Genomic DNA, 26,935 nt, shown 5'->3' on the forward strand with positions numbered 1-26,935 from the left:
GGAGAGGTCAGAGCATCTGGCGAGAGAGGTGACTGCTAGGAGGGGGGAGGGGGAGGAGGAGGAGGGGGGACAGCAGGCCCAGGGCTCTGTGCACGTCTGGACGGAGGGTGGAGGTGTCGGGGGCGGGGACTGGCCAGCAGGTGTGGGGGCAAGAAGGTGAGAAGAAATGAGAGCGCTGTGGCAAAAGGAAGGGGGAGCAGAATCAGAGACCGAGGATCCCTGAGAGCTGTGTCAGAGTGTGAGACGAGGGTCTGCATGGAAACATGAAGGGTTACACAGGCTGTGGGGCCTGGGAGGTGAGCTTAGCTGGGCTCTGTAGCATGTGCTGGAGGGTGGAGACTGTGGGTTCAGCAGAGTGTGTCTGAGGCAGAGACGACTGAACTGGGTAGAGCAGCAGATGGAGGACTGAGAAGGAAGCACACAGCAGAGCAGACAACTGAGGCAAGTGGATGGGTCACAGAGAGTAGCAGAAGTGTTCCTGTGTGTGCCCTGGAGAAACAATGAGAGACCTAGAAAACGGGCCCAGGATGTGGGAGGTCAGGTGAGCTACCTCGGACAACTGCGAGAGGGTGGTGGAGGAGAGGTTCACCTCTGTCCAACAGGCCGGAGAGTGAGGAACCGCAGGAGACGGGGCCCGGCAGCCAGGACAGGAGGGGAGGCTTGTTGAGAGGATCCGGGAACATACTGTGGCCAGAGGGACGGCAGGGAGCTAGGAGAGAGTGCGTGTGGATAACCTGCCCCCCAAAGTGGGCCGAGGGCAAGAGGAAGCCCCTGCAGGAGGAAGAGCACAGCACAGGTCAGGCGAGTGAGGAAGTGGGAGAGGTGGGAAGAGGCCAGCGCAGGATGGGCTGCTACAGGCAGTGGTGCAGTGCAGAAGGGTGAGCACATTAACCCCGGGTGAGGGTTCATCAGCCTCCAGGCTGTCAGACATGGAGGAAAAGGACCCAGGACCACGCAGACAGCGAGCAAATGGATGTAGGCATCAAGGCACCTGAATGATGGCGTTGTGCTGGAATTGCTCTTAATGGTTCAAGAGTGAGTTGCCAACTTGGTGGTCCCAGAGCTGAGGATGCTTGAGATACGAAGCCCAGAGATGGAAGTGCAGAGTGAAAAGAAGAGGGCTTGTATGTACTCGGGCAGAGAGCACCAGAGGGGACGTCCACACTGATGGAAAGGCCAGAGCGGGTGGCAGAGGTCAGTGCAGGAGAGCGTCTGGGGAGAGGTGGCGGAGGGCGGCAGCAGGCCCAGGGCTCTGTGCAGAGGGAGGCTGGGGTAGTGACGGGTGGCAGCGCGGCAGGAGGCTAAAGGTAGCAGTACTGTGGTGAAGGGATGAAGGCAGAGAGTCAGGAAGGGTTTCCCACGAATGCGTCAGAGGAGCGTGAAACGATCTGAATGGAACAGGAAAGGTTACATTGGGGGCATTTGGGAGGACAGGAGCTTTGGAGGCTGGGGCATGTGGACAGACACTGTGTCACAGGATGTCTGAGGCAGAGACGGCTGAACTGGGTTGAGCAGCGGATGGGGCACCGAGAAGGAAGCACACAGCAGTGGAGACACCTGAGACCAGCTGGAGGGGTCACAGAGAGTAGTGGAACTGTTGCTGGGTGCGCCCTAGAGAAACCAGGAGAGACCTAAAAGCTGGGCCCAGGATGTGGGAGGTCAGGTGAGCCACCTCGGACAACTGAGAGAGGGTGGTGGAGGAGAGGTCCACCTCTGTGCGACAGGCCAGAGAGTGAGGAACCGCTAGAGATGGCACCTGGCAGCCAGGACAAGAGGGGAGGCTTGTTGAGAGGATCCGGGAACATACTGTGGCCAGAGGGACGGCAGGGAGCTAGGAGAGAGTGCGTGTGGAGAACCTGCCCCGCAAAGTGGGCCGAGGGCAAGAGGAAGCCCCTGCAGGAGGAAGAGCACAGCACAGGTCAGGCGAGTGAGGAAGTGGGAGAGGTGCGAAGAGGCCAGCACAGGTTGGGCTGCTACAGGCAGTGGTGCAGTGGAGAAGGGTGAGCACATGAACCCCGGGTCTGAGGGTTCATCAGCCTCCAGGCTGTCAGACATGGAGGAAAAGGACCCAGGACCACGCAGAGAGCGAGAATGTGGATGTGGGCATCAAGGCACCTGAATGATGGCGTTGTGCTGGAATTGCTCTTAATGGTTCAAGAGTGAGTTGCCAACTTGGTGGACCCAGAGCTGAGGATGCTTGAGATACGAAGCCCAGAGATGCAAGTGCAGACTAAAAGGAAGAGGGCTTGTATGTACGCGGGCAGAGAGCACCAGAGGGGACGTCCACACTGATGGAAAGGCCAGAGCGGGTGGGAGAGATCATTGCAGGAGAGTGTGTGGGGAGAGGTGGCTGCTAGGAGGGTGGGGAGGAGGAGGGCGGCAGCAGGCCCAGGGCTCTGTGCAGAAGGAGGCTGGGGTAGTGACGGGTGGCAGCGCGACAGGAGGCTAAAGGTAGCAGTACTGTGGTGAAGGGATGAAGGCAGAGAGTCAGGAAGGGTTTCCCACGAATGCGTCAGAGGAGCGTGAAACGATCTGAATGGAACAGGAAAGGTTACATTGGGGGCATTTGGGAGGACAGGAGGTTTGGAGGCTGGGGCATGTGGACAGACACTGTGTCACAGGATGTCTGAGGCAGAGACAGCTGAACTGGGTTGAGCAGCGGATAGGGCACCGAGAGGGAAACACAGAGCAGAGGAGACACCTGAGACGAACTGGAGGGGTCACAGAGAGTAGTGGAACTGTTGCTGTGTGCGCCCTAGAGAAACCAGGAGAGACCCAGAAACCGGGCCCAGGATGTGGGAGGTCCGGTGAGCCGCCTCAGACAACTGAGAGAGGGTGGCGGAGGAGAGGTCCACCTCTGTGCGACAGGCCAGGGAGTGAGGAACTGCAGGAGACGGGGCCCAGCAGCCAGGACAGGAGGGGAGGCTTGCTGAGAGGATCCGGGAACATGCTGTGGCCAGAGGGACGGCAGGGAGCTAGGAGAGAGTGGGTGTGGAGAACCTGCCCCCCAAAGTGGGCTGAGGGCAAGAGGAAGCCCCTGCAGGAGGAAGGGCACAGCACAGGTCAGGCGAGTGAGGAAGTGGGAGAGGTGGGAAGAGGCCAGCACAGGATGGGCTGCTACAGGCAGTGGTGCAGTGGAGAAGGGTGAGCACATGAACCCCAGGTCTGAGGGTTCATCAGCCTCCAGGCTGTCAGACATGGACGAAGAGGACCCAGGACCACGCAGACAGCGAGCAAATGGATGTAGGCATCAAGGCACCTGAATGATGGCGTTGTGCTGGAATTGCCCTTAATGGTTCAAGAGTGAATTGCCAACTTGGTGGTCCCAGAGCTGAGGATGCTTGAGATACGAAGCCCAGAGATATAAGTGCAGACTGAAAGGAAGAGGGCTTGTACGTACGCGGGCAGGGAGCACCAGAGGGGACGTCCACACCGATGGAAAGGCCAGAGCAGGTGGGAGAGGTCAGTGAGGAGAGCGTCTGGGGAGTGGTGGCTGCTAGGAGGGAGGGGTAGAGGAGTGGGGCAGCAGGCCCATGGCTCTGTGCAGAGGGAGGCTGGGGTACTGACGGGTGGCAGCGCGGCAGAAGACTAAGGGTAGCAGTACTGTGGTGAAGGGAGAAAGGCAGAGAGTCAGGAAGGGTATCCCACGAATGCGTCAGAGGAGCGTGAAACGATCTGAATGGAACAGGAAAGGTTACACTGGGGGCATTTGGGAGGACAGGAGCTTTGGAGGCTGGGGCATGTGGACAGCCACTGTGTAACAGTATGTCTGAGGCAGAGATGGCTGAACTGGGTTGAGCAGCGGATGGGGCACTGAGAAGGCAGCACACAGCAGAGGAGACAACTGAGGCAAGCTGGAGGCGACACAGAGAGTAGTGGAACTGTTGCTGTGTGCGCCCTAGAGAAACCAGGAGAGACCTAAAAGCTGGGCCCAGGATGTGGGAGGTCAGGTGAACCACCTCGGACAACTGAGAGTGGGAGCTGGAAGAGAGGTCCACCTCTGTCCGACAGGCCAGAGTGAGGAACCGCAAGAGACAGCGCCTGGCAGCCAGGATACGAGGGGAGGCTTGTTGAGAGGATCTGGGAACGTACTGTGGCCAGAGGGAGAGCAGGGAGCTAGGAGAGAGTGGGTGTGGAGAACCTGCCCCCCAAAGTGGGCCTAGGGCATGAGGAAGCCCCTGCAGGAGGAAGAGCACAGCACAGGTCAGGCGAGTGAGGAAGTGGGAGAGGTGGGAAGAGGCCAGCACAGGATGGGCTGCTACAGGCAGTGGTGCAGTGGAGAAGGGTGAGCACATGAACCCCGGGTCTGAGGGTTCATCAGCCTCCAGGCTGTCAGACATGGAGGAAAAGGACCCAGGACCACGCAGAGAGCGAGAATGTGGATGTGGGCATCAAGGCACCTGAATGACGGCGTTGTGCTGGATTGCTCTTAATGGTTCAAGAGTGAGTTGCCAACTTGGTGGACCCAGAGCTGAGGATGCTTGAGATACGAAGCCCAGAGATGCAAGTGCAGACTGAAAGGAAGAGGGCTTGTATGTACGCGGGCAGAGAAAACCAGAGGGGACGTCCACACTGATTGAAAGGCCAGAGCGGGTGGGAGAGGTCAGTGCAGGAGAGCGTCTGGGGAGAGGTGGCTGCTAGGAGGGAGGGGAGGAGGAGGGCGGCAGCAGGCCCAGGGCTCTGTGCAGAGGGAGGCTGGGGTAGTGACGGGTGGCAGCGCGGCAGAAGACTAAAGGTAGCAGGACTGTGGTGAAGGGAGAAAGGCAGAGAGTCAGGAAGGGTTTCCCACGAATGCATTAGAGGAGCGTGAAACGATCTGAATGGAACAGGAAAGGTTACACTGGGGGCATTTGGGAGGACAGGAGCTTTGGAGGCTGGGGCATGTGGACAGACACTGTGTCACAGGATGTCTGAGGCAGAGATGGCTGAACTGGGTTGAGCAGCGGATGGGGCACTGAGAAGGCAGCACACAGCAGAGGAGACAACTGAGGCAAGCTGGAGGGGTCACAGAGAGTAGCTGAAGTGTTGCTGTGTGCACCGTGGAGAAACGAGGAGAGACCTAGAAACCGGGCCCAGGATGTGGGAGGTCAGGTGAGCCGCCTCGGACAACTGAGAGAGAGTGGTTGAGGAGAGGTTCACCTCTGTCCGACAGGCCAGAGAGTGAGGAACCGCAGGAGACGGGGCCCGGCAGCCAGGACAGGAGGGGAGGCTTGTTGAGAGGATCCGGGAACATACTGTGGCCAGAGGGACGCCAGGGAGCTAGGAGAGAGTGGGTGTGGAGAACCTGCCCCCCAGAGCGGGCCTAGCGCATGAGGAAGCCCCTGAAGGAGGAAGAGCACAGCACAGGTCAGGCGAGTGAGGAAGTGGGAGAGGTGGGAAGAGGCCAGCGCAGGATGGGCTGCTACAGGCAGTGGTGCAGTGGAGAAGGGTGAGCACATGAACCCCGGGTCTGAGGGTTCATCAGCCTCCAGGCTGTCAGACATGGAGGAAAAGGACCCAGGACCACGCAGAGAGCGAGAATGTGGATGTGGGCATCAAGGCACCTGAATGACGGCGTTGTGCTGGAATTGCTCTTAATGGTTCAAGAGTGAATTGCCAACTTGGTGGACCCAGAGCTGAGGATGCTTGAGATACGAAGCCCAGAGATGCAAGTGCAGACTGAAAGGAAGAGGGCTTGTATGTACGCGGGCAGAGAGCACCACAGGGGATGTCAACTTGATGGAAAGGCCAGAGCGGGTGGCAGAGGTCAGTGCAGGAGAGCGTCTGGGGAGAGGTGGCTGCTAGGAGGGTGGGGAGGAGGAGGGCGGCAGCAGGCCCAGGGCTCTGTGCAGAAGGAGGCTGGGGTAGTGACGGGTGGCAGCGCGGCAGGAGGCTAAAGGTAGCAGTACTGTGGTGAAGGGATGAAGGCAGAGAGCCAGGAAGGGTTTCCCACGAATGCGTCAGAGGAGCGTGAAACGATCTGAATGGAACAGGAAAGGTTACATTGGGGGCATTTGGGAGGACAGGAGGTTTGGAGGCTGGGGCATGTGGACAGGCACTGTGTCACAGGATGTCTGAGGCAGAGACAGCTGAACTGGGTTGAGCAGCGGATAGGGCACCGAGAGGGAAACACAGAGCAGAGGAGACACCTGAGACGAGCTGGAGGGGTCACAGAGAGTAGTGGAACTGTTGCTGTGTGCGCCCTAGAGAAACCAGGAGAGACCCAGAAACCGGGCCCAGGATGTGGGAGGTCCGGTGAGCCGCCTCAGACAACTGAGAGAGGGTGGCGGAGGAGAGGTCCACCTCTGTGCGACAGGCCAGGGAGTGAGGAACCGCAGGAGACGGGGCCCGGCAGCCAGGACAGGAGGGGAGGCTTGCTGAGAGGATCCGGGAACATACTGTGGCCAGAGGGACGGCAGGGAGCTAGGAGAGAGTGGGTGTGGAGAACCTGCCCCCCAAAGTGGGCTGAGGGCAAGAGGAAGCCCCTGCAGGAGGAAGGGCACAGCACAGGTCAGGCGAGTGAGGAAGTGGGAGAGGTGGGAAGAGGCCAGCACAGGATGGGCTGCTACAGGCAGTGGTGCAGTGGAGAAGGGTGAGCACATGAACCCCAGGTCTGAGGGTTCATCAGCCTCCAGGCTGTCAGACATGGACGAAGAGGACCCAGGACCACGCAGACAGCGAGCAAATGGATGTAGGCATCAAGGCACCTGAATGATGGCGTTGTGCTGGAATTGCCCTTAATGGTTCAAGAGTGAATTGCCAACTTGGTGGTCCCAGAGCTGAGGATGCTTGAGATACGAAGCCCAGAGATATAAGTGCAGACTGAAAGGAAGAGGGCTTGTACGTACGCGGGCAGGGAGCACCAGAGGGGACGTCCACACCGATGGAAAGGCCAGAGCAGGTGGGAGAGGTCAGTGAGGAGAGCGTCTGGGGAGTGGTGGCTGCTAGGAGGGAGGGGTAGAGGAGTGGGGCAGCAGGCCCATGGCTCTGTGCAGAGGGAGGCTGGGGTACTGACGGGTGGCAGCGCGGCAGAAGACTAAGGGTAGCAGTACTGTGGTGAAGGGAGAAAGGCAGAGAGTCAGGAAGGGTATCCCACGAATGCGTCAGAGGAGCGTGAAACGATCTGAATGGAACAGGAAAGGTTACACTGGGGGCATTTGGGAGGACAGGAGCTTTGGAGGCTGGGGCATGTGGACAGCCACTGTGTAACAGTATGTCTGAGGCAGAGATGGCTGAACTGGGTTGAGCAGCGGATGGGGCACTGAGAAGGCAGCACACAGCAGAGGAGACAACTGAGGCAAGCTGGAGGCGACACAGAGAGTAGTGGAACTGTTGCTGTGTGCGCCCTAGAGAAACCAGGAGAGACCTAAAAGCTGGGCCCAGGATGTGGGAGGTCAGGTGAACCACCTCGGACAACTGAGAGAGAGTGGTTGAGGAGAGGTTCACCTCTGTCCGACAGGCCAGAGAGTGAGGAACCGCAGGAGACGGGGTCCGGCAGCCAGGACAGGAGGGGAGGCTTGTTGAGAGGATCCGGGAACATACTGTGGCCAGAGGGACGCCAGGGAGCTAGGAGAGAGTGGGTGTGGAGAACCTGCCCCCCAGAGCGGGCCTAGCGCATGAGGAAGCCCCTGAAGGAGGAAGAGCACAGCACAGGTCAGGCGAGTGAGGAAGTGGGAGAGGTGGGAAGAGGCCAGCGCAGGATGGGCTGCTACAGGCAGTGGTGCAGTGGAGAAGGGTGAGCACATGAACCCCGGGTCTGAGGGTTCATCAGCCTCCAGGCTGTCAGACATGGAGGAAAAGGACCCACGACCACGCAGAGAGCGAGAATGTGGATGTGGGCATCAAGGCACCTGAATGACGGTGTTGTGCTGGAATTGCTCTTAATGGTTCAAGAGTGAATTGCCAACTTGGTGGACCCAGAGCTGAGGATGCTTGAGATACGAAGCCCAGAGATGCAAGTGCAGACTGAAAGGAAGAGGGCTTGTATGTACGCGGGCAGAGAGCACCACAGGGGATGTCAACTTGATGGAAAGGCCAGAGCGGGTGGCAGAGGTCAGTGCAGGAGAGCGTCTGGGGAGAGGTGGCTGCTAGGAGGGTGGGGAGGAGGAGGGCGGCAGCAGGCCCAGGGCTCTGTGCAGAAGGAGGCTGGGGTAGTGACGGGTGGCAGCGCGGCAGGAGGCTAAAGGTAGCAGTACTGTGGTGAAGGGATGAAGGCAGAGAGTCAGGAAGGGTTTCCCACGAATGCGTCAGAGGAGCGTGAAACGATCTGAATGGAACAGGAAAGGTTACATTGGGGGCATTTGGGAGGACAGGAGGTTTGGAGGCTGGGGCATGTGGACAGGCACTGTGTCACAGGATGTCTGAGGCAGAGACAGCTGAACTGGGTTGAGCAGCGGATAGGGCACCGAGAGGGAAACACAGAGCAGAGGAGACACCTGAGACGAGCTGGAGGGGTCACAGAGAGTAGTGGAACTGTTGCTGTGTGCGCCCTAGAGAAACCAGGAGAGACCCAGAAACCGGGCCCAGGATGTGGGAGGTCCGGTGAGCCGCCTCAGACAACTGAGAGAGGGTGGCGGAGGAGAGGTCCACCTCTGTGCGACAGGCCAGGGAGTGAGGAACCGCAGGAGACGGGGCCCGGCAGCCAGGACAGGAGGGGAGGCTTGCTGAGAGGATCCGGGAACATACTGTGGCCAGAGGGACGGCAGGGAGCTAGGAGAGAGTGGGTGTGGAGAACCTGCCCCCCAAAGTGGGCTGAGGGCAAGAGGAAGCCCCTGCAGGAGGAAGGGCACAGCACAGGTCAGGCGAGTGAGGAAGTGGGAGAGGTGGGAAGAGGCCAGCACAGGATGGGCTGCTACAGGCAGTGGTGCAGTGTAGAAGGGTGAGCACATGAACCCCAGGTCTGAGGGTTCATCAGCCTCCAGGCTGTCAGACATGGACGAAGAGGACCCAGGACCACGCAGACAGCGAGCAAATGGATGTAGGCATCAAGGCACCTGAATGATGGCGTTGTGCTGGAATTGCCCTTAATGGTTCAAGAGTGAATTGCCAACTTGGTGGTCCCAGAGCTGAGGATGCTTGAGATACGAAGCCCAGAGATATAAGTGCAGACTGAAAGGAAGAGGGCTTGTACGTACGCGGGCAGGGAGCACCAGAGGGGACGTCCACACCGATGGAAAGGCCAGAGCAGGTGGGAGAGGTCAGTGAGGAGAGCGTCTGGGGAGTGGTGGCTGCTAGGAGGGAGGGGTAGAGGAGTGGGGCAGCAGGCCCATGGCTCTGTGCAGAGGGAGGCTGGGGTACTGACGGGTGGCAGCGCGGCAGAAGACTAAGGGTAGCAGTACTGTGGTGAAGGGAGAAAGGCAGAGAGTCAGGAAGGGTATCCCACGAATGCGTCAGAGGAGCGTGAAACGATCTGAATGGAACAGGAAAGGTTACACTGGGGGCATTTGGGAGGACAGGAGCTTTGGAGGCTGGGGCATGTGGACAGCCACTGTGTAACAGTATGTCTGAGGCAGAGATGGCTGAACTGGGTTGAGCAGCGGATGGGGCACTGAGAAGGCAGCACACAGCAGAGGAGACAACTGAGGCAAGCTGGAGGCGACACAGAGAGTAGTGGAACTGTTGCTGTGTGCGCCCTAGAGAAACCAGGAGAGACCTAAAAGCTGGGCCCAGGATGTGGGAGGTCAGGTGAACCACCTCGGACAACTGAGAGTGGGAGCTGGAAGAGAGGTCCACCTCTGTCCGACAGGCCAGAGTGAGGAACCGCAAGAGACAGCGCCTGGCAGCCAGGATACGAGGGGAGGCTTGTTGAGAGGATCTGGGAACGTACTGTGGCCAGAGGGAGAGCAGGGAGCTAGGAGAGAGTGGGTGTGGAGAACCTGCCCCCCAAAGTGGGCCTAGGGCATGAGGAAGCCCCTGCAGGAGGAAGAGCACAGCACAGGTCAGGCGAGTGAGGAAGTGGGAGAGGTGGGAAGAGGCCAGCGCAGGATGGGCTGCTACAGGCAGTGGTGCAGTGGAGAAGGGTGAGCACATGAACCCCGGGTCTGAGGGTTCATCAGCCTCCAGGCTGTCAGACATGGAGGAAAAGGACCCAGGACCACGCAGAGAGCGAGAATGTGGATGTGGGCATCAAGGCACCTGAATGACGGCGTTGTGCTGGATTGCTCTTAATGGTTCAAGAGTGAGTTGCCAACTTGGTGGACCCAGAGCTGAGGATGCTTGAGATACGAAGCCCAGAGATGCAAGTGCAGACTGAAAGGAAGAGGGCTTGTATGTACGCGGGCAGAGAAAACCAGAGGGGACGTCCACACTGATTGAAAGGCCAGAGCGGGTGGGAGAGGTCAGTGCAGGAGAGCGTCTGGGGAGAGGTGGCTGCTAGGAGGGAGGGGAGGAGGAGGGCGGCAGCAGGCCCAGGGCTCTGTGCAGAGGGAGGCTGGGGTAGTGACGGGTGGCAGCGCGGCAGAAGACTAAAGGTAGCAGGACTGTGGTGAAGGGAGAAAGGCAGAGAGTCAGGAAGGGTTTCCCACGAATGCATTAGAGGAGCGTGAAACGATCTGAATGGAACAGGAAAGGTTACACTGGGGGCATTTGGGAGGACAGGAGCTTTGGAGGCTGGGGCATGTGGACAGACACTGTGTCACAGGATGTCTGAGGCAGAGATGGCTGAACTGGGTTGAGCAGCGGATGGGGCACTGAGAAGGCAGCACACAGCAGAGGAGACAACTGAGGCAAGCTGGAGGGGTCACAGAGAGTAGCTGAAGTGTTGCTGTGTGCACCGTGGAGAAACGAGGAGAGACCTAGAAACCGGGCCCAGGATGTGGGAGGTCAGGTGAGCCGCCTCGGACAACTGAGAGAGAGTGGTTGAGGAGAGGTTCACCTCTGTCCGACAGGCCAGAGAGTGAGGAACCGCAGGAGACGGGGCCCGGCAGCCAGGACAGGAGGGGAGGCTTGTTGAGAGGATCCGGGAACATACTGTGGCCAGAGGGACGCCAGGGAGCTAGGAGAGAGTGGGTGTGGAGAACCTGCCCCCCAGAGCGGGCCTAGCGCATGAGGAAGCCCCTGAAGGAGGAAGAGCACAGCACAGGTCAGGCGAGTGAGGAAGTGGGAGAGGTGGGAAGAGGCCAGCGCAGGATGGGCTGCTACAGGCAGTGGTGCAGTGGAGAAGGGTGAGCACATGAACCCCGGGTCTGAGGGTTCATCAGCCTCCAGGCTGTCAGACATGGAGGAAAAGGACCCAGGACCACGCAGAGAGCGAGAATGTGGATGTGGGCATCAAGGCACCTGAATGACGGCGTTGTGCTGGAATTGCTCTTAATGGTTCAAGAGTGAATTGCCAACTTGGTGGACCCAGAGCTGAGGATGCTTGAGATACGAAGCCCAGAGATGCAAGTGCAGACTGAAAGGAAGAGGGCTTGTATGTACGCGGGCAGAGAGCACCACAGGGGATGTCAACTTGATGGAAAGGCCAGAGCGGGTGGCAGAGGTCAGTGCAGGAGAGCGTCTGGGGAGAGGTGGCTGCTAGGAGGGTGGGAGTAGAGGGTGGGGAGGAGGAGGGCGGCAGCAGGCCCAGGGCTCTGTGCAGAAGGAGGCTGGGGTAGTGACGGGTGGCAGCGCGGCAGGAGGCTAAAGGTAGCAGTACTGTGGTGAAGGGATGAAGGCAGAGAGTCAGGAAGGGTTTCCCACGAATGCGTCAGAGGAGCGTGAAACGATCTGAATGGAACAGGAAAGGTTACATTGGGGGCATTTGGGAGGACAGGAGGTTTGGAGGCTGGGGCATGTGGACAGGCACTGTGTCACAGGATGTCTGAGGCAGAGACAGCTGAACTGGGTTGAGCAGCGGATAGGGCACCGAGAGGGAAACACAGAGCAGAGGAGACACCTGAGACGAGCTGGAGGGGTCACAGAGAGTAGTGGAACTGTTGCTGTGTGCGCCCTAGAGAAACCAGGAGAGACCCAGAAACCGGGCCCAGGATGTGGGAGGTCCGGTGAGCCGCCTCAGACAACTGAGAGAGGGTGGCGGAGGAGAGGTCCACCTCTGTGCGACAGGCCAGGGAGTGAGGAACCGCAGGAGACGGGGCCCGGCAGCCAGGACAGGAGGGGAGGCTTGCTGAGAGGATCCGGGAACATACTGTGGCCAGAGGGACGGCAGGGAGCTAGGAGAGAGTGGGTGTGGAGAACCTGCCCCCCAAAGTGGGCTGAGGGCAAGAGGAAGCCCCTGCAGGAGGAAGGGCACAGCACAGGTCAGGCGAGTGAGGAAGTGGGAGAGGTGGGAAGAGGCCAGCACAGGATGGGCTGCTACAGGCAGTGGTGCAGTGTAGAAGGGTGAGCACATGAACCCCAGGTCTGAGGGTTCATCAGCCTCCAGGCTGTCAGACATGGACGAAGAGGACCCAGGACCACGCAGACAGCGAGCAAATGGATGTAGGCATCAAGGCACCTGAATGATGGCGTTGTGCTGGAATTGCCCTTAATGGTTCAAGAGTGAATTGCCAACTTGGTGGTCCCAGAGCTGAGGATGCTTGAGATACGAAGCCCAGAGATATAAGTGCAGACTGAAAGGAAGAGGGCTTGTACGTACGCGGGCAGGGAGCACCAGAGGGGACGTCCACACCGATGGAAAGGCCAGAGCAGGTGGGAGAGGTCAGTGAGGAGAGCGTCTGGGGAGTGGTGGCTGCTAGGAGGGAGGGGTAGAGGAGTGGGGCAGCAGGCCCATGGCTCTGTGCAGAGGGAGGCTGGGGTACTGACGGGTGGCAGCGCGGCAGAAGACTAAGGGTAGCAGTACTGTGGTGAAGGGAGAAAGGCAGAGAGTCAGGAAGGGTATCCCACGAATGCGTCAGAGGAGCGTGAAACGATCTGAATGGAACAGGAAAGGTTACACTGGGGGCATTTGGGAGGACAGGAGCTTTGGAGGCTGGGGCATGTGGACAGCCACTGTGTAACAGTATGTCTGAGGCAGAGATGGCTGAACTGGGTTGAGCAGCGGATGGGGCACTGAGAAGGCAGCACACAGCAGAGGAGACAACTGAGGCAAGCTGGAGGCGACACAGAGAGTAGTGGAACTGTTGCTGTGTGCGCCCTAGAGAAACCAGGAGAGACCTAAAAGCTGGGCCCAGGATGTGGGAGGTCAGGTGAACCACCTCGGACAACTGAGAGTGGGAGCTGGAAGAGAGGTCCACCTCTGTCCGACAGGCCAGAGTGAGGAACCGCAAGAGACAGCGCCTGGCAGCCAGGATACGAGGGGAGGCTTGTTGAGAGGATCTGGGAACGTACTGTGGCCAGAGGGAGAGCAGGGAGCTAGGAGAGAGTGGGTGTGGAGAACCTGCCCCCCAAAGTGGGCCTAGGGCATGAGGAAGCCCCTGCAGGAGGAAGAGCACAGCACAGGTCAGGCGAGTGAGGAAGTGGGAGAGGTGGGAAGAGGCCAGCGCAGGATGGGCTGCTACAGGCAGTGGTGCAGTGGAGAAGGGTGAGCACATGAACCCCGGGTCTGAGGGTTCATCAGCCTCCAGGCTGTCAGACATGGAGGAAAAGGACCCAGGACCACGCAGAGAGCGAGAATGTGGATGTGGGCATCAAGGCACCTGAATGACGGCGTTGTGCTGGATTGCTCTTAATGGTTCAAGAGTGAGTTGCCAACTTGGTGGACCCAGAGCTGAGGATGCTTGAGATACGAAGCCCAGAGATGCAAGTGCAGACTGAAAGGAAGAGGGCTTGTATGTACGCGGGCAGAGAAAACCAGAGGGGACGTCCACACTGATTGAAAGGCCAGAGCGGGTGGGAGAGGTCAGTGCAGGAGAGCGTCTGGGGAGAGGTGGCTGCTAGGAGGGAGGGGAGGAGGAGGGCGGCAGCAGGCCCAGGGCTCTGTGCAGAGGGAGGCTGGGGTAGTGACGGGTGGCAGCGCGGCAGAAGACTAAAGGTAGCAGGACTGTGGTGAAGGGAGAAAGGCAGAGAGTCAGGAAGGGTTTCCCACGAATGCATTAGAGGAGCGTGAAACGATCTGAATGGAACAGGAAAGGTTACACTGGGGGCATTTGGGAGGACAGGAGCTTTGGAGGCTGGGGCATGTGGACAGACACTGTGTCACAGGATGTCTGAGGCAGAGATGGCTGAACTGGGTTGAGCAGCGGATGGGGCACTGAGAAGGCAGCACACAGCAGAGGAGACAACTGAGGCAAGCTGGAGGGGTCACAGAGAGTAGCTGAAGTGTTGCTGTGTGCACCGTGGAGAAACGAGGAGAGACCTAGAAACCGGGCCCAGGATGTGGGAGGTCAGGTGAGCCGCCTCGGACAACTGAGAGAGAGTGGTTGAGGAGAGGTTCACCTCTGTCCGACAGGCCAGAGAGTGAGGAACCGCAGGAGACGGGGCCCGGCAGCCAGGACAGGAGGGGAGGCTTGTTGAGAGGATCCGGGAACATACTGTGGCCAGAGGGACGCCAGGGAGCTAGGAGAGAGTGGGTGTGGAGAACCTGCCCCCCAGAGCGGGCCTAGCGCATGAGGAAGCCCCTGAAGGAGGAAGAGCACAGCACAGGTCAGGCGAGTGAGGAAGTGGGAGAGGTGGGAAGAGGCCAGCGCAGGATGGGCTGCTACAGGCAGTGGTGCAGTGGAGAAGGGTGAGCACATGAACCCCGGGTCTGAGGGTTCATCAGCCTCCAGGCTGTCAGACATGGAGGAAAAGGACCCAGGACCACGCAGAGAGCGAGAATGTGGATGTGGGCATCAAGGCACCTGAATGACGGCGTTGTGCTGGAATTGCTCTTAATGGTTCAAGAGTGAATTGCCAACTTGGTGGACCCAGAGCTGAGGATGCTTGAGATACGAAGCCCAGAGATGCAAGTGCAGACTGAAAGGAAGAGGGCTTGTATGTACGCGGGCAGAGAGCACCACAGGGGATGTCAACTTGATGGAAAGGCCAGAGCGGGTGGCAGAGGTCAGTGCAGGAGAGCGTCTGGGGAGAGGTGGCTGCTAGGAGGGTGGGGAGGAGGAGGGCGGCAGCAGGCCCAGGGCTCTGTGCAGAAGGAGGCTGGGGTAGTGACGGGTGGCAGCGCGGCAGGAGGCTAAAGGTAGCAGTACTGTGGTGAAGGGATGAAGGCAGAGAGTCAGGAAGGGTTTCCCACGAATGCGTCAGAGGAGCGTGAAACGATCTGAATGGAACAGGAAAGGTTACATTGGGGGCATTTGGGAGGACAGGAGGTTTGGAGGCTGGGGCATGTGGACAGGCACTGTGTCACAGGATGTCTGAGGCAGAGACAGCTGAACTGGGTTGAGCAGCGGATAGGGCACCGAGAGGGAAACACAGAGCAGAGGAGACACCTGAGACGAGCTGGAGGGGTCACAGAGAGTAGTGGAACTGTTGCTGTGTGCGCCCTAGAGAAACCAGGAGAGACCCAGAAACCGGGCCCAGGATGTGGGAGGTCCGGTGAGCCGCCTCAGACAACTGAGAGAGGGTGGCGGAGGAGAGGTCCACCTCTGTGCGACAGGCCAGGGAGTGAGGAACCGCAGGAGACGGGGCCCGGCAGCCAGGACAGGAGGGGAGGCTTGCTGAGAGGATCCGGGAACATACTGTGGCCAGAGGGACGGCAGGGAGCTAGGAGAGAGTGGGTGTGGAGAACCTGCCCCCCAAAGTGGGCTGAGGGCAAGAGGAAGCCCCTGCAGGAGGAAGGGCACAGCACAGGTCAGGCGAGTGAGGAAGTGGGAGAGGTGGGAAGAGGCCAGCACAGGATGGGCTGCTACAGGCAGTGGTGCAGTGTAGAAGGGTGAGCACATGAACCCCAGGTCTGAGGGTTCATCAGCCTCCAGGCTGTCAGACATGGACGAAGAGGACCCAGGACCACGCAGACAGCGAGCAAATGGATGTAGGCATCAAGGCACCTGAATGATGGCGTTGTGCTGGAATTGCCCTTAATGGTTCAAGAGTGAATTGCCAACTTGGTGGTCCCAGAGCTGAGGATGCTTGAGATACGAAGCCCAGAGATATAAGTGCAGACTGAAAGGAAGAGGGCTTGTACGTACGCGGGCAGGGAGCACCAGAGGGGACGTCCACACCGATGGAAAGGCCAGAGCAGGTGGGAGAGGTCAGTGAGGAGAGCGTCTGGGGAGTGGTGGCTGCTAGGAGGGAGGGGTAGAGGAGTGGGGCAGCAGGCCCATGGCTCTGTGCAGAGGGAGGCTGGGGTACTGACGGGTGGCAGCGCGGCAGAAGACTAAGGGTAGCAGTACTGTGGTGAAGGGAGAAAGGCAGAGAGTCAGGAAGGGTATCCCACGAATGCGTCAGAGGAGCGTGAAACGATCTGAATGGAACAGGAAAGGTTACACTGGGGGCATTTGGGAGGACAGGAGCTTTGGAGGCTGGGGCATGTGGACAGCCACTGTGTAACAGTATGTCTGAGGCAGAGATGGCTGAACTGGGTTGAGCAGCGGATGGGGCACTGAGAAGGCAGCACACAGCAGAGGAGACAACTGAGGCAAGCTGGAGGCGACACAGAGAGTAGTGGAACTGTTGCTGTGTGCGCCCTAGAGAAACCAGGAGAGACCTAAAAGCTGGGCCCAGGATGTGGGAGGTCAGGTGAACCACCTCGGACAACTGAGAGTGGGAGCTGGAAGAGAGGTCCACCTCTGTCCGACAGGCCAGAGTGAGGAACCGCAAGAGACAGCGCCTGGCAGCCAGGATACGAGGGGAGGCTTGTTGAGAGGATCTGGGAACGTACTGTGGCCAGAGGGAGAGCAGGGAGCTAGGAGAGAGTGGGTGTGGAGAACCTGCCCCCCAAAGTGGGCCTAGGGCATGAGGAAGCCCCTGCAGGAGGAAGAGCACAGCACAGGTCAGGCGAGTGAGGAAGTGGGAGAGGTGGGAAGAGGCCAGCGCAGGATGGGCTGCTACAGGCAGTGGTGCAGTGGAGAAGGGTGAGCACATGAACCCCGGGTCTGAGGGTTCATCAGCCTCCAGGCTGTCAGACATGGAGGAAAAGGACCCAGGACCACGCAGAGAGCGAGAATGTGGATGTGGGCATCAAGGCACCTGAATGACGGCGTTGTGCTGGAATTGCTCTTAATGGTTCAAGAGTGAGTTGCCAACTTGGTGGACCCAGAGCTGAGGATGCTTGAGATACGAAGCCCAGAGATGCAAGTGCAGACTGAAAGGAAGAGGGCTTGTATGTACGCGGGCAGAGAAAACCAGAGGGGACGTCCACACTGATTGAAAGTCCACAGCGGGTGGGAGAGGTCAGTGCAGGAGAGCGTCTGGGGAGAGGTGGCTGCTAGGAGGGAGGGGAGGAGGAGGGCGGCAGCAGGCCCAGGGCTCTGTGCAGAGGGAGGCTGGGGTAGTGACGGGTGGCAGCGCGGCAGAAGACTAAAGGTAGCAGTACTGTGGTGAAGGGAGAAAGGCAGAGAGTCAGGAAGGGTTTCCCACGAATGCATTAGAGGAGCGTGAAACGATCTGAATGGAACAGGAAAGGTTACACTGGGGGCATTTGGGAGGACAGGAGCTTTGGAGGCTGGGGCATGTGGACAGACACTGTGTCACAGGATGTCTGAGGCAGAGATGGCTGAACTGGGTTGAGCAGCGGATGGGGCACTGAGAAGGCAGCACACAGCAGAGGAGACAAGTGAGGCAAGCTGGAGGGCTCACAGAGAGTAGTGGAACTGTTGCTGTGTGCGCCCTAGAGAAACCAGGAGAGACCTAAAAGCTGGGCCCAGGATTTGGGAGGTCATGTGAGCCACCTCGGACAACTGAGAGTGGGTGGTGGAGGAGAGGTCCACCTCTGTCCGACAGGCCAGAGAGTGAGGAACCGCAGGAGACGGCGCCTGGCAGCCAGGACACGAGAGGAGGCTTGGTGAGATGATCCGGGAACATACTGTGGCCAGAGGGACATCAGGGAGCTAGGAGAGAGTGGGTGCGGAAAACCTGCCCCCCAAAGTGGGCCAAGGGCAAGAGGAAGCCCCTGCAGGAGGAAGAGCACAGCACAGGTCAGGAGAGTGAGGAAGTGGGAGAGGTGGGAAGAGGACAGCGCAGGATGGGCTGCTACAGGCAGTGGTGAAGTGGAGAAGGGTGAGCACATGAACCCCGGGTCTGAGGGTTCCTCAGCCTCCAGGCTGTCAGACATGGAGGAAAAGGACCCAGGACCATGCAGACACGGAGCAAATGGATGTAGGTGTCAAGGCACCTGAATGATGGCGTTATGCTGGAATTGCTCTTAATGGTTCAAGAGTGAATTGCCAACTTGGTGGTCCCAGAGCTGAGGATGCTTGAGATACGAAGCCCAGAGATGCAAGTGCAGAGTGAACGGAAGAGGGCTTGTATGTACGCGGCAGAGAGCACCAGAAGGGACGTCCACACTGATGGAAAGGCCAGAGCGGGTGGCAGAGGTCAGTGTAGGAGAGCGTCTGGGGAGAGGTCGCTGCTAGGAGGGAGGGGAGGAGGCGGGCGGCAGCACGCCCAGGGCTCTGTGCAGAGGGAGTCTGGCGTAGGGAGGGCTGGCAGCGCGGCACAAGGCTAAAGGTAGCAGTCGTGTGGTGAAGCGATGAAGGCAGAGAGTCAGGAAGGGTTTCACACAAATGCGTCAGAGGAGCGTGAAATGATCTGAATGGAACAGGAAAGGTTACACTGGGGGCATTTGGGAGGACAGGAGCTTTGGAGGCTGGTGCATGTGGACAGACACTGTGTCACAGGATGTCTGAGGAAGAGACGATGAACCGGGTTGAGCAGCGGATGGGGCACTGAGAAGGAAGCACAGAGCAGAGGAGACAACTGAGGCAAGCTGGACGGGTCACAGAGAGTAGCTGAAGTGTTGCTGTGTGCGCCCTGGAGAAACGAGGAGAGACCTAGAAACCGGGCCCAGGATGTGGGAGGTCAGGTGAGCCGCCTCGGACAACTGAGAGAGGGTGGTGGAGGAGAGGTCCACCTCTGTCCAACAGGCCAGAGAGTGAGGAACCGCAGGAGACTGTTCCCGGCAGCCAGGAGAGGAGGGGAGGCTTGTTGAGAGGATCCGGGAACACACTGTGCCCAGAGGTATGGCAGGGAGCTAGGATAGAGTAGGTGTGGAGAACCTGCCCCCCAGAGTGGGCCAAGGGCATGAGGAAGCCCCTGCAGGAGGATGAGCACAGCGCAGGTCAGGCGAGTGAGGAGGTGGGAGAGGTGGGAAGAGGCCAGCGCAGGATGGGCTGCTAGAGGCAGTGGTGCGGTGGAGATGCAGGAGATGGGGAAGATGAGAAGAAAGGGCACAAAGAAGCTGTGACTTTCCCCAGTGCGGTGGGCACAGAAAGGCATGGGGCTTAGGGTGGAATCCACAGAGTAGATGGATTTAGTACGGTGTACCAGGGACGAAGAAATTGGCCATCCTGGGAGCATAAGCGTTGGTCAAGGAGAAGAACACTGCATTCTTCTCATGAGTGAGTGGTAGGGAGTTGGTCAGAGGATGGATGGGAAGAGAAAAGGGGACGGACATCACAATAGAAGGGGGAGGGAGAAAGCCTTAGGGATGGGTGAGGGGCTCAGCAGGGAAGGGGAAAGCAGCCTACACAGCGCTCAATCTGGAGACTTCAGCAGATTTCAGGGTTAAAGGGGCAGGACGTAGGTACAGCACAGCGATGAGACCTAACTGTCCAGGCATTTGAAAACCTCAGGTCCTCAGGAGCAGATGGGGTCCTGGAGCTGCAGTGACTGGGCATCACTGCACATTAAGAAGGATCCTACAGAGAACCACCAGTGCGTAACCTCAGAGATTTTGGATGGACTTAGATGGTTGGAGTTCAGAGGGTGGGTGGCAAAACTGGCAGGGAGTGAGGGAGAAGCAGGGCTGTGCTGACATTTCCCAGCCATCACCAATTCTGAGCTTTTGCTCTTCGGGAGGGCAGGCACCTGAAAGCGGGGTGCAGGTGCAGCTTGTGGTGGAGAGACTATACACATGGAAGGAGAGGGACCTTCAAAAGCAGTGGGGTGTCAGAGGTCTAGTCTGAGAAGATCATGTGGGCAGCAAAGGAGCAGAGGGAGTGGGCAGTGGGTGGGATACGGAGGGGCTTGGCGGTGAAGGACTCTTGCTTGAGAGACTTAATCCAGGAAACAACAAAGGGGGCAATGCAGAATGGGATGGAAAGAGGAAGATCTTAAAATCTGCACAGGAGTGGATCATGGCCCAGAGGGAAAGAGGGCAAGGAGTAGATCCAGACCATGTCACTGGGGTGTGGGGGGCAAGGCGTGGAGCCCAGGGCCGATGGGAGAGAGAGAAGCAGTGGAGTGGGAAGGAGGAGAGGGGTAGTGGGGGCCTGGTGGAAAGAACTGTGGTCAGTGGTTGATTAAAAGGGAACAGAGAAGAGTAAGGAAGGTGAGATGAGGCGGGTATAAGGATTAGGAAGCCTAAAAAGACAGGCACACTAGACCCAGTGGAAGGGCCTGACAAGACACAGCAGATGGTTTCAGAGTGAACATAGCAGGGTAGGGGAAGAAGAAAGTATGACACAAAAGCAGGTCACAGGGGGAGCACCCCTACAGAGAAGGGATGCCCCGAAGCTACGCAGTGACAGACATGACCGAGCTTGGAGATCGTGGGCCCCTAGAGGCAGACTCTTCCTAGAGAAGGAAGGGGCAGAGCGAACAGGAGAGGACAGTGCGGGAGAGCGTCTGGGGCAGATGAGTGCTCTGAGGGAGGAGGAGAAGCTCAGGAGGCTGGACAGCAGCACCAGGGCTCTGAGCAGGGTGAGACTGCAGTTGCTGGGTGTGGGAGCAAGAGGGAAGCCAGAAGGCAACAGTGCTGTGCTGAAGGGATGAAGGGAGGCGAGTATGGAGGGGTTCCCTAGGAGCTGAGTCCCTAGAGCAGGGTCAGGAAGGGAGAGGGACGAAATGGATCACATGAGGAAAGGTCTCAGGAAGCAGTGTTCACATGGGGCCTCAATTGCAGCACCAAGGGAGAGTCATCTACCAGCAACACACCAGAAGATAGGAGGCACCCGGGGAGCAGAGGACAGGGGAAGGGACACAGACTGGACACCAGCAGGGGGAAGAAGGAGAAGAGGGAGGTGGCAGAGAGGCATTCTGGCATGCGGAACGGCTTAAGAGTTACAGGGCCAGCCAGCTGGGGCACAGGTCTGTGGAGGGAGGTGTGAAAAGAAAGGGGTGGCTAGCGGTGGGTGGGAGCAATGGCTGCTGCTGCAGCCTGGAGTGTTATGGCTAGGGTAGAACTTTTTGGCCAGGCTCTTTACTACTACGGATCCGATCTGCTGGGGATGGGGTGGGAGGGTCTGGGTAGGGGTAGGGTTGGGTTTGACTGGGTTTAGGGGAGGGCAGGGTTAGAATTAATGGGGTAGGGGATTGGGGTGGGAGGACTTGAGCCAATCTTTAGGCACTGGAAACATCTACTTTTAACTGAGTTTCTGGACTGATGGCACATCCAGTGTTGGGGTGATGACTACAGGTTGAGGACTGGGAAGATCAGTGAGTCCATCCAGGGAGGACAAAGGGGAGTCGCTGCAAGAAGGGAGGAAGGAGAAGTAGAAACACAGAGGGACAGGAATACTGGGGGGCAGTGTCCCCAGGAGGACGGTGTCACAGGTCTGAAATGAAGAGGAGTAACGTAGGGTAATGCACAGTGGCAAGTGCCAAGAAGAACAGGTTTGCACCAAAGATGCTGTTGCAAAGCCTGAAAGTCATAAGGGGTGAAGGGTAGGAGGGGTACATAGGTGCGTGTGGAAAGAAGAGTGTTTAATGCAGACTGGGGTCGGGCGCACGTCAGGTGTCAGGGAGAAAATGTGGAAGGGAATGAGGTGGTTCCAGGGGGACAGTGCCAGACCAGTGTCACGGGAGCAGTGTTGGGATCTTTGAGGAGCTGGCAAGGGGAGAGTGCAGCCCAGGGAGGCAGGCTGGCCCTCCACAGCAGTGATTCTTCCCCGGGGTGGGGGGGGTGGTTTTCACCCGCGGGGGGGCTGGGGCATGGCCCCCAAGGGAGGCCTATCAGAACATCGGAGGGTGAGCAGTCCTCTGCTCCAAACAAAAACAAACCCAAAAACATCCAAAAAGAAAACACAAAAACATTCCTCAGAGATGCTGCTGATAGGCCAGCCTTGGGGGTCATGCATCCTCGGGTGAGAATCACTGGGGGGGAGGGCAGGTGGAGAGCTGGGAAGAGAGGTGAAGGGTGAGCAGATGCGCCCCTGGGTGGGGCAGAGAGAGGCATCAGAGTCCAGAGTGTCAGACTTGGAGGAAAAGGACCCAGGACCAGGCAGACAGCGAGCAAATGGATGTAGCCGACGGGCACCTGGAATGGTGGGGGCTGGGGGTGGGATTGGGGAGGTGGTTACTATCAGTTGGTTGGGAGTGGATTGCAAGCATGGTGTCCGTGAGCTTAAGACTTCTGAGTAGGGCTAAGGGAGATGGAAGTGGTAACTGAAAGGAAGGAGCGTTGAGTGTATTTGCGCATAGAGCACGGGAAGGGACGTCCACACGATGGAAGGGGCAGAGCGGGTGGGAGAGGTCAGAGCATCTGGCGAGAGAGGTGACTGCTAGGAGGGGGGAGGGGGAGGAGGAGGAGGGGGGACAGCAGGCCCAGGGCTCTGTGCACGTCTGGACGGAGGGTGGAGGTGTCGGGGGCGGGGACTGGCCAGCAGGTGTGGGGGCAAGAAGGTGAGAAGAAATGAGAGCGCTGTGGCAAAAGGAAGGGGGAGCAGAATCAGAGACCGAGGATCCCTGAGAGCTGTGTCAGAGTGTGAGACGAGGGTCTGCATGGAAACATGAAGGGTTACACGGGCTGTGGGGCCTGGGAGGTGAGCTTAGCTGGGCTCTGTAGCATGTGCTGGAGGGTGGAGCCTGTGGGTTCAGCAGAGTGTGTCTGAGGCAGAGACGACTAAACTGGGTAGAGAGCAAATGGAGGACTGAGAAGGAAGCACACAGCAGAGCAGACAACTGAGGCAAGCTGGATGGGTCACAGAGAGTAGCTGAAGTGTTGCTGTGTGTGCCCTGGAGTAACAATGAGAGACCTAGAAACCGGGCCCAGGATGTGGGAGGTCAGGTGAGCTACCTCGGACAACTGCGAGAGGGTGGTGGAGGAGAGGTTCACCTCTGTCCAACAGGCCGGAGAGTGAGGAACCGCAGGAGACGGCGCCCGGCAGCCAGGACAGGAGGGGAGGCTTGTTGAGAGGATCCGGGAACGTACTGTGGCCAGAGGGAGAGCAGGGAGCTAGGAGAGAGTGGATGTGGAGAACCTGCCCCCCAAAGGGGGCCGAGGGCAAGAGGAAGCCCCTGCAGGAGGATGAGCACAGCGCAGGTCAGGCGAGGGAGGAAGTGGGAGAGGTGGGAAGAGGCCAGCGCAGGATGGGCTGCTACAGGAAGTGGTGCAGTGGAGAAGGGTTAGCAGATGAGACCGTGGATCTGAGGGAGCATCAGCGTCCAGACTGTCAGACATGGAGGAAAAGGACCCATGAACAGGCAGACAGCGAGCAAATGGATGTAGGCGACAAGGCAACTGAATGATGGGGTTGAGTTGGAATTGATGTTACTGGTTCAAGAGTGAATGGCCAACTTGGTGGTCCCAGAGCTGAGGATGGTTGAGATTTGAAGACCAGAGATGCAAGTGCAGACTGAAAGGAAGAGGGCTTGTATGTACGCCGGCAGAGAACACCAGAGGGGACGTCCACACTGATTGAAAGGCCAGGCGGGTGGCAGAGGTTAGTGCAGGAGAGCGCCTGGGGAGAGGTGGCTGCTAGGAGGGAGGGGAGCAGGAGGGCGGCAGCAGGCCCAGGGCTCTGTGCAGAGGGAGGCTGGGGTAGTGACGGGTGGCAGCGCGGCAGGAGGCTAAAGGTAGCAGTAGTGTGGTGAAGGGAGAAAGGCAGAGAGTCAGGAAGGGTTCCCCACGAATGTGTCAGAGGACTGTGAAACGATCTGAATGGAACAGGAAAGGTTACATTGGGGGCATTTGGGGGACAGGAGCTTTGGAGGCTGGGGCATGTGGACAGACACTGTGTCACAGTATGTCTGAGGCAGAGACGGCTGAACTGGGTTGAGCAGCGGATGGGGCACTGAGAAGGAAGCACACAGCAGAGGAGACAACTGAGGCAAGCTGCAGGGGTCACAGAGAGTAGCTGAAGTGTTGCTGTGTGCGCCGTGGAGAAACGAGGAGAGAACTAGAAACCAGGCCCAGGATGTGGGAGGTCAGGTGAGCCGCCTCGGACAACTGAGAGAGGTGGTTGAGGAGAGGTCCACCTCTGTCCGACAGGCCAGAGAGTGAGGAACCGCAAGAGACGGCACCTGGCAGCCAGGACACGAGGGGAGGCTTGTTGAGAGGTTGCGGGAATGTACTGTGGCCAGAGGGACAGCAGGGAGCTAGGAGAGAGTGGGTGTGGAGAACCTGCCCCGCAAAGTGGGCCTAGGGCATGAGGAAGCCCCTGAAGGAGGAAGAGCACAGCACAGGTCAGGCGAGGGAGGAAGTGAGAGAGGTGGGAAGAGGCCAGCGCAGGATGGGCTGCTACAGGCAGTGGTGCAGTGGAGAAGGGTGAGCACATGAACCCCGGGTCTGAGGGTTCATCAGCCTCCAGGCTGTCAGACATGGAGGAAAAGGACCCAGGACCACGCAGAAAGCGAGAATATGGATGTGGGCATCAAGGCACCTGAATGATGGCGTTATGCTGGAATTGCTCTTAATGGTTCAAGAGTGAATTGCCAACTTGGTGGACCCAGAGCTGAGGATGCTTGAGATACGAAGCCCAGAGATGCAAGTGCAGACTGAAAGGGAGAGGGCTTGTATGTACGTGGGCAGAGAGCACCAGAGGGGACGTCCACACTGATGGAAAGGCCAGAGCAGGTGGGAGAGGTCAGTGCAGGAGATCCTCTGGGGAGAGGTGGCTGCTAGGAGGGAGGGGACGAGGAGGGCGGCAGCAGGCCCAGGGCTCTGTGCAGAGGGAGGCTGGGGTAGTGACGAGTGGCAGCGCGGGATGAGGCTAAAGGTAGCAGTACTGTGGTGAAGGGAGAAAGGCAGAGAGTCAGGAAGGCTTTCCCACGAATGGGTCATAGGAGAGTGAAAGGATCTGAATGGAACAGGAAAGGTTACACTGGGGGCATTTGGGAGGACAGGAGCTTTGGAGGCTGGGGCATGTGGACAGACACTGTGTCACAGGATGTCTGAGGCAGAGATGGTTGAACTGGGTTGAGCAGCGGATGGGGCACTGAGAAGGCAGCACACAGCAGAGGAGACAACTGAGGCAAGCTGGAGGGGTCACAGAGGGTAGCTGAAGTGTTGCTGTCTGCGCTGAGGAGAAACGAGGAGAGACCTAGAAACCGGGCCCAGGATGTGGGAGCTCAGGTGAGCTGCCTCGGACAACTGAGAGAGGGTGGTGGAGGAGAGGTCCACCTCTGTCTGACAGGCCAGACAGTGAGGAACAGCAGGAGACGGGGCCCGGCAGCCAGGACAGGAGGGGAGGCATGTTGAGAGGATCCGGAAACGTACTGTGGCCAGAGGGACAGCAGGGAGCTAGGAGAGAGGGGGTGTGGAGAACCTGCGCCCCAAAGTGGGCCGAGGGCAAGAGGAAGCCCCTGAAGGAGGAAGAGCACAGCACAGGTCAGGCGAGTGAGAAGGTGGGAGAGGTGGGAAGAGGCCAGCGCAGGATGGGCTGCTACAGGCAGTGGTGCAGTGGAGAAGGGTGAGCACATGAACCCTGGGTCTGAGGGTTCATCAGCCTCCAGGATGTCAGACATGGAGGAAAAGGACCCAGGACCACGCAGACAGCGAGCAAATGGATGGAGGCGTCAAGGCACCTGAATGATGGCGTTGTGCTGGAATTGCTCTTAATGGTTCAAGAGTGAATTGCCAACTTGGTGGTCCCAGAGCTGAGGATGCTTGAGATACGAAGCCCAGAGATGCAAGTGCAGAGTGAAAGGAAGAGGGCTTGTATGTACAAGCGGGCAGAGAGCACCAGAGGGGACGTCCACACTGATGGAAAGGGCAGAGCGGGTCGCATAGGTCAGTGAGGAGAGCGTCTGGGGAGAAGTGGCTGCTAGGAGGGAGGGGAGGAGGAGGGCGGCATCAAGCCCAGGGATCTGTGCAGAGGGAGGCTGGGGTAGTGACGGGTGGCAGCACGGCAGGAGGCTAAAGGTAGCAGTACTGCGGTGAAGGGAGAAAGGCAGAGAGTCAGGAAGGGTTTCCCACGAATGCGTCACAGGAGCGTGAAACGATCTGAATGGAACAGTAAAGGTTACATTGGGGGCATTTTGGAGGACAGGAGGTTTGGAGGCTGGGGCATGTGGACAGACACTGTGTCACAGGATGTCTGAGGCAGAGACGGCTGAACTGGGTTGACCAGCGGATGGGGCACCAAGAAGGAAGCACACAGCAGAGGAGACACCTGAGACCAGCTGGAGGGGTCACAGAGAGTAGTGGAACTGTTGCTGTGTGCGCCCTAGAGAAACCAGGAGAGACATAAAGCTGGGCCCAGGATGTGGGAGGTCAGGTGAGCCACCTCGGACAACGGAGAGAGGGTGGTGGAGGAGAGGTCCACCTCTGTCCGACAGGCCAGAGAGTGAGGAACCCCAAGAGACGGCGCCTGGCAGCCAGGACACGACGGGAGGCTTGTTGACAGGATCTGGGAACATACTGTGGCCAGAGGGAGAGCAGGGAGCTAGGAGAGAGTGGGTGTGGAGAACCTGCCCCGCAAAGTGGGCCTAGGGCATGAGGAAGCCAATGCAGGAGGAAGAGCACAGCACAGGTCAGGCGAGTGAGGAAGTGGGAGAGGTGGGAAGAGGCCAGCGCAGGATGGGCTGCTACAGGCAGTGGTGCAGTGGAGAAGGGTGAGCACATGAACCCCGGGTCTGAGGGTTCATCAGCCTCAAGGCTGTCAGACTTGGAGAAAAGGACCCAGGACCTAGCAGAAAGTGAGAATATGGATGTAGGCATCAAGGCACCTGAATGATGGCATTTTGCTGGAATTGCTCTTAATGGTTCAAGAGTGAATTGCCAAGTTGGTGGTCCCAGAGCTGAGGATGCTTGAGATACGAAGCC

General features: G+C 58.7%; 2 protein-coding genes and 1 long non-coding RNA gene across 7 annotated transcripts in view; 1 reads left to right on the forward strand and 2 right to left on the reverse strand.

The window, feature by feature from the left end:
• COPG2 (COPI coat complex subunit gamma 2) overlaps nt 1–26,935 on the reverse strand; it is a 159,979-nt gene that overhangs the window by 15,751 nt on the left and 117,293 nt on the right. The gene's annotated exons all lie outside the window — the stretch shown is intronic.
• LOC123334803 lies at nt 228–7,303 on the forward strand. 2 transcript variants are annotated; one of them, XR_006641330.1, is made up of 2 exons: nt 228–1,222; nt 4,631–7,303. It is a non-coding gene; the product is annotated as an uncharacterized LOC123334803 (long non-coding RNA). The 2 variants fall into 2 exon arrangements; XR_006552935.2 differs by lacking the exon at nt 4,631–7,303 and adding an exon at nt 2,347–2,533.
• On the reverse strand, nt 2,940–11,495 carry LOC123334801. Its single transcript, XM_045166461.1, has 2 exons — nt 9,673–11,495; nt 2,940–7,386 (listed from the first exon to the last, which is right to left on the reverse strand). The coding sequence occupies exons 1-2, from the start codon at nt 10,051–10,053 to the stop codon at nt 6,619–6,621; spliced, it is 1,149 nt and encodes a 382-aa protein (XP_045022396.1). The 5' UTR covers nt 10,054–11,495; the 3' UTR covers nt 2,940–6,618.

Source organism: Bubalus bubalis, chromosome 8 (assembly GCF_019923935.1).
Source record: "Bubalus bubalis isolate 160015118507 breed Murrah chromosome 8, NDDB_SH_1, whole genome shotgun sequence".
Lineage (NCBI taxonomy): Eukaryota > Metazoa > Chordata > Mammalia > Artiodactyla > Bovidae > Bubalus > Bubalus bubalis.

Coding starts and splice junctions, on each gene's coding strand:
- LOC123334801 (XM_045166461.1), bottom strand. CDS start 10,053: ATGTCTGACAGCCTGGAGGCTGATGAACCCTCAGACCCGGGGTTCATG. Junction 7,387..9,672: donor CCCACTCTCAGTTGTCCGAG/GTGGTTCACCTG, acceptor CAGTTGTCCGAG/GTGGTTCACCTGACCTCCCA.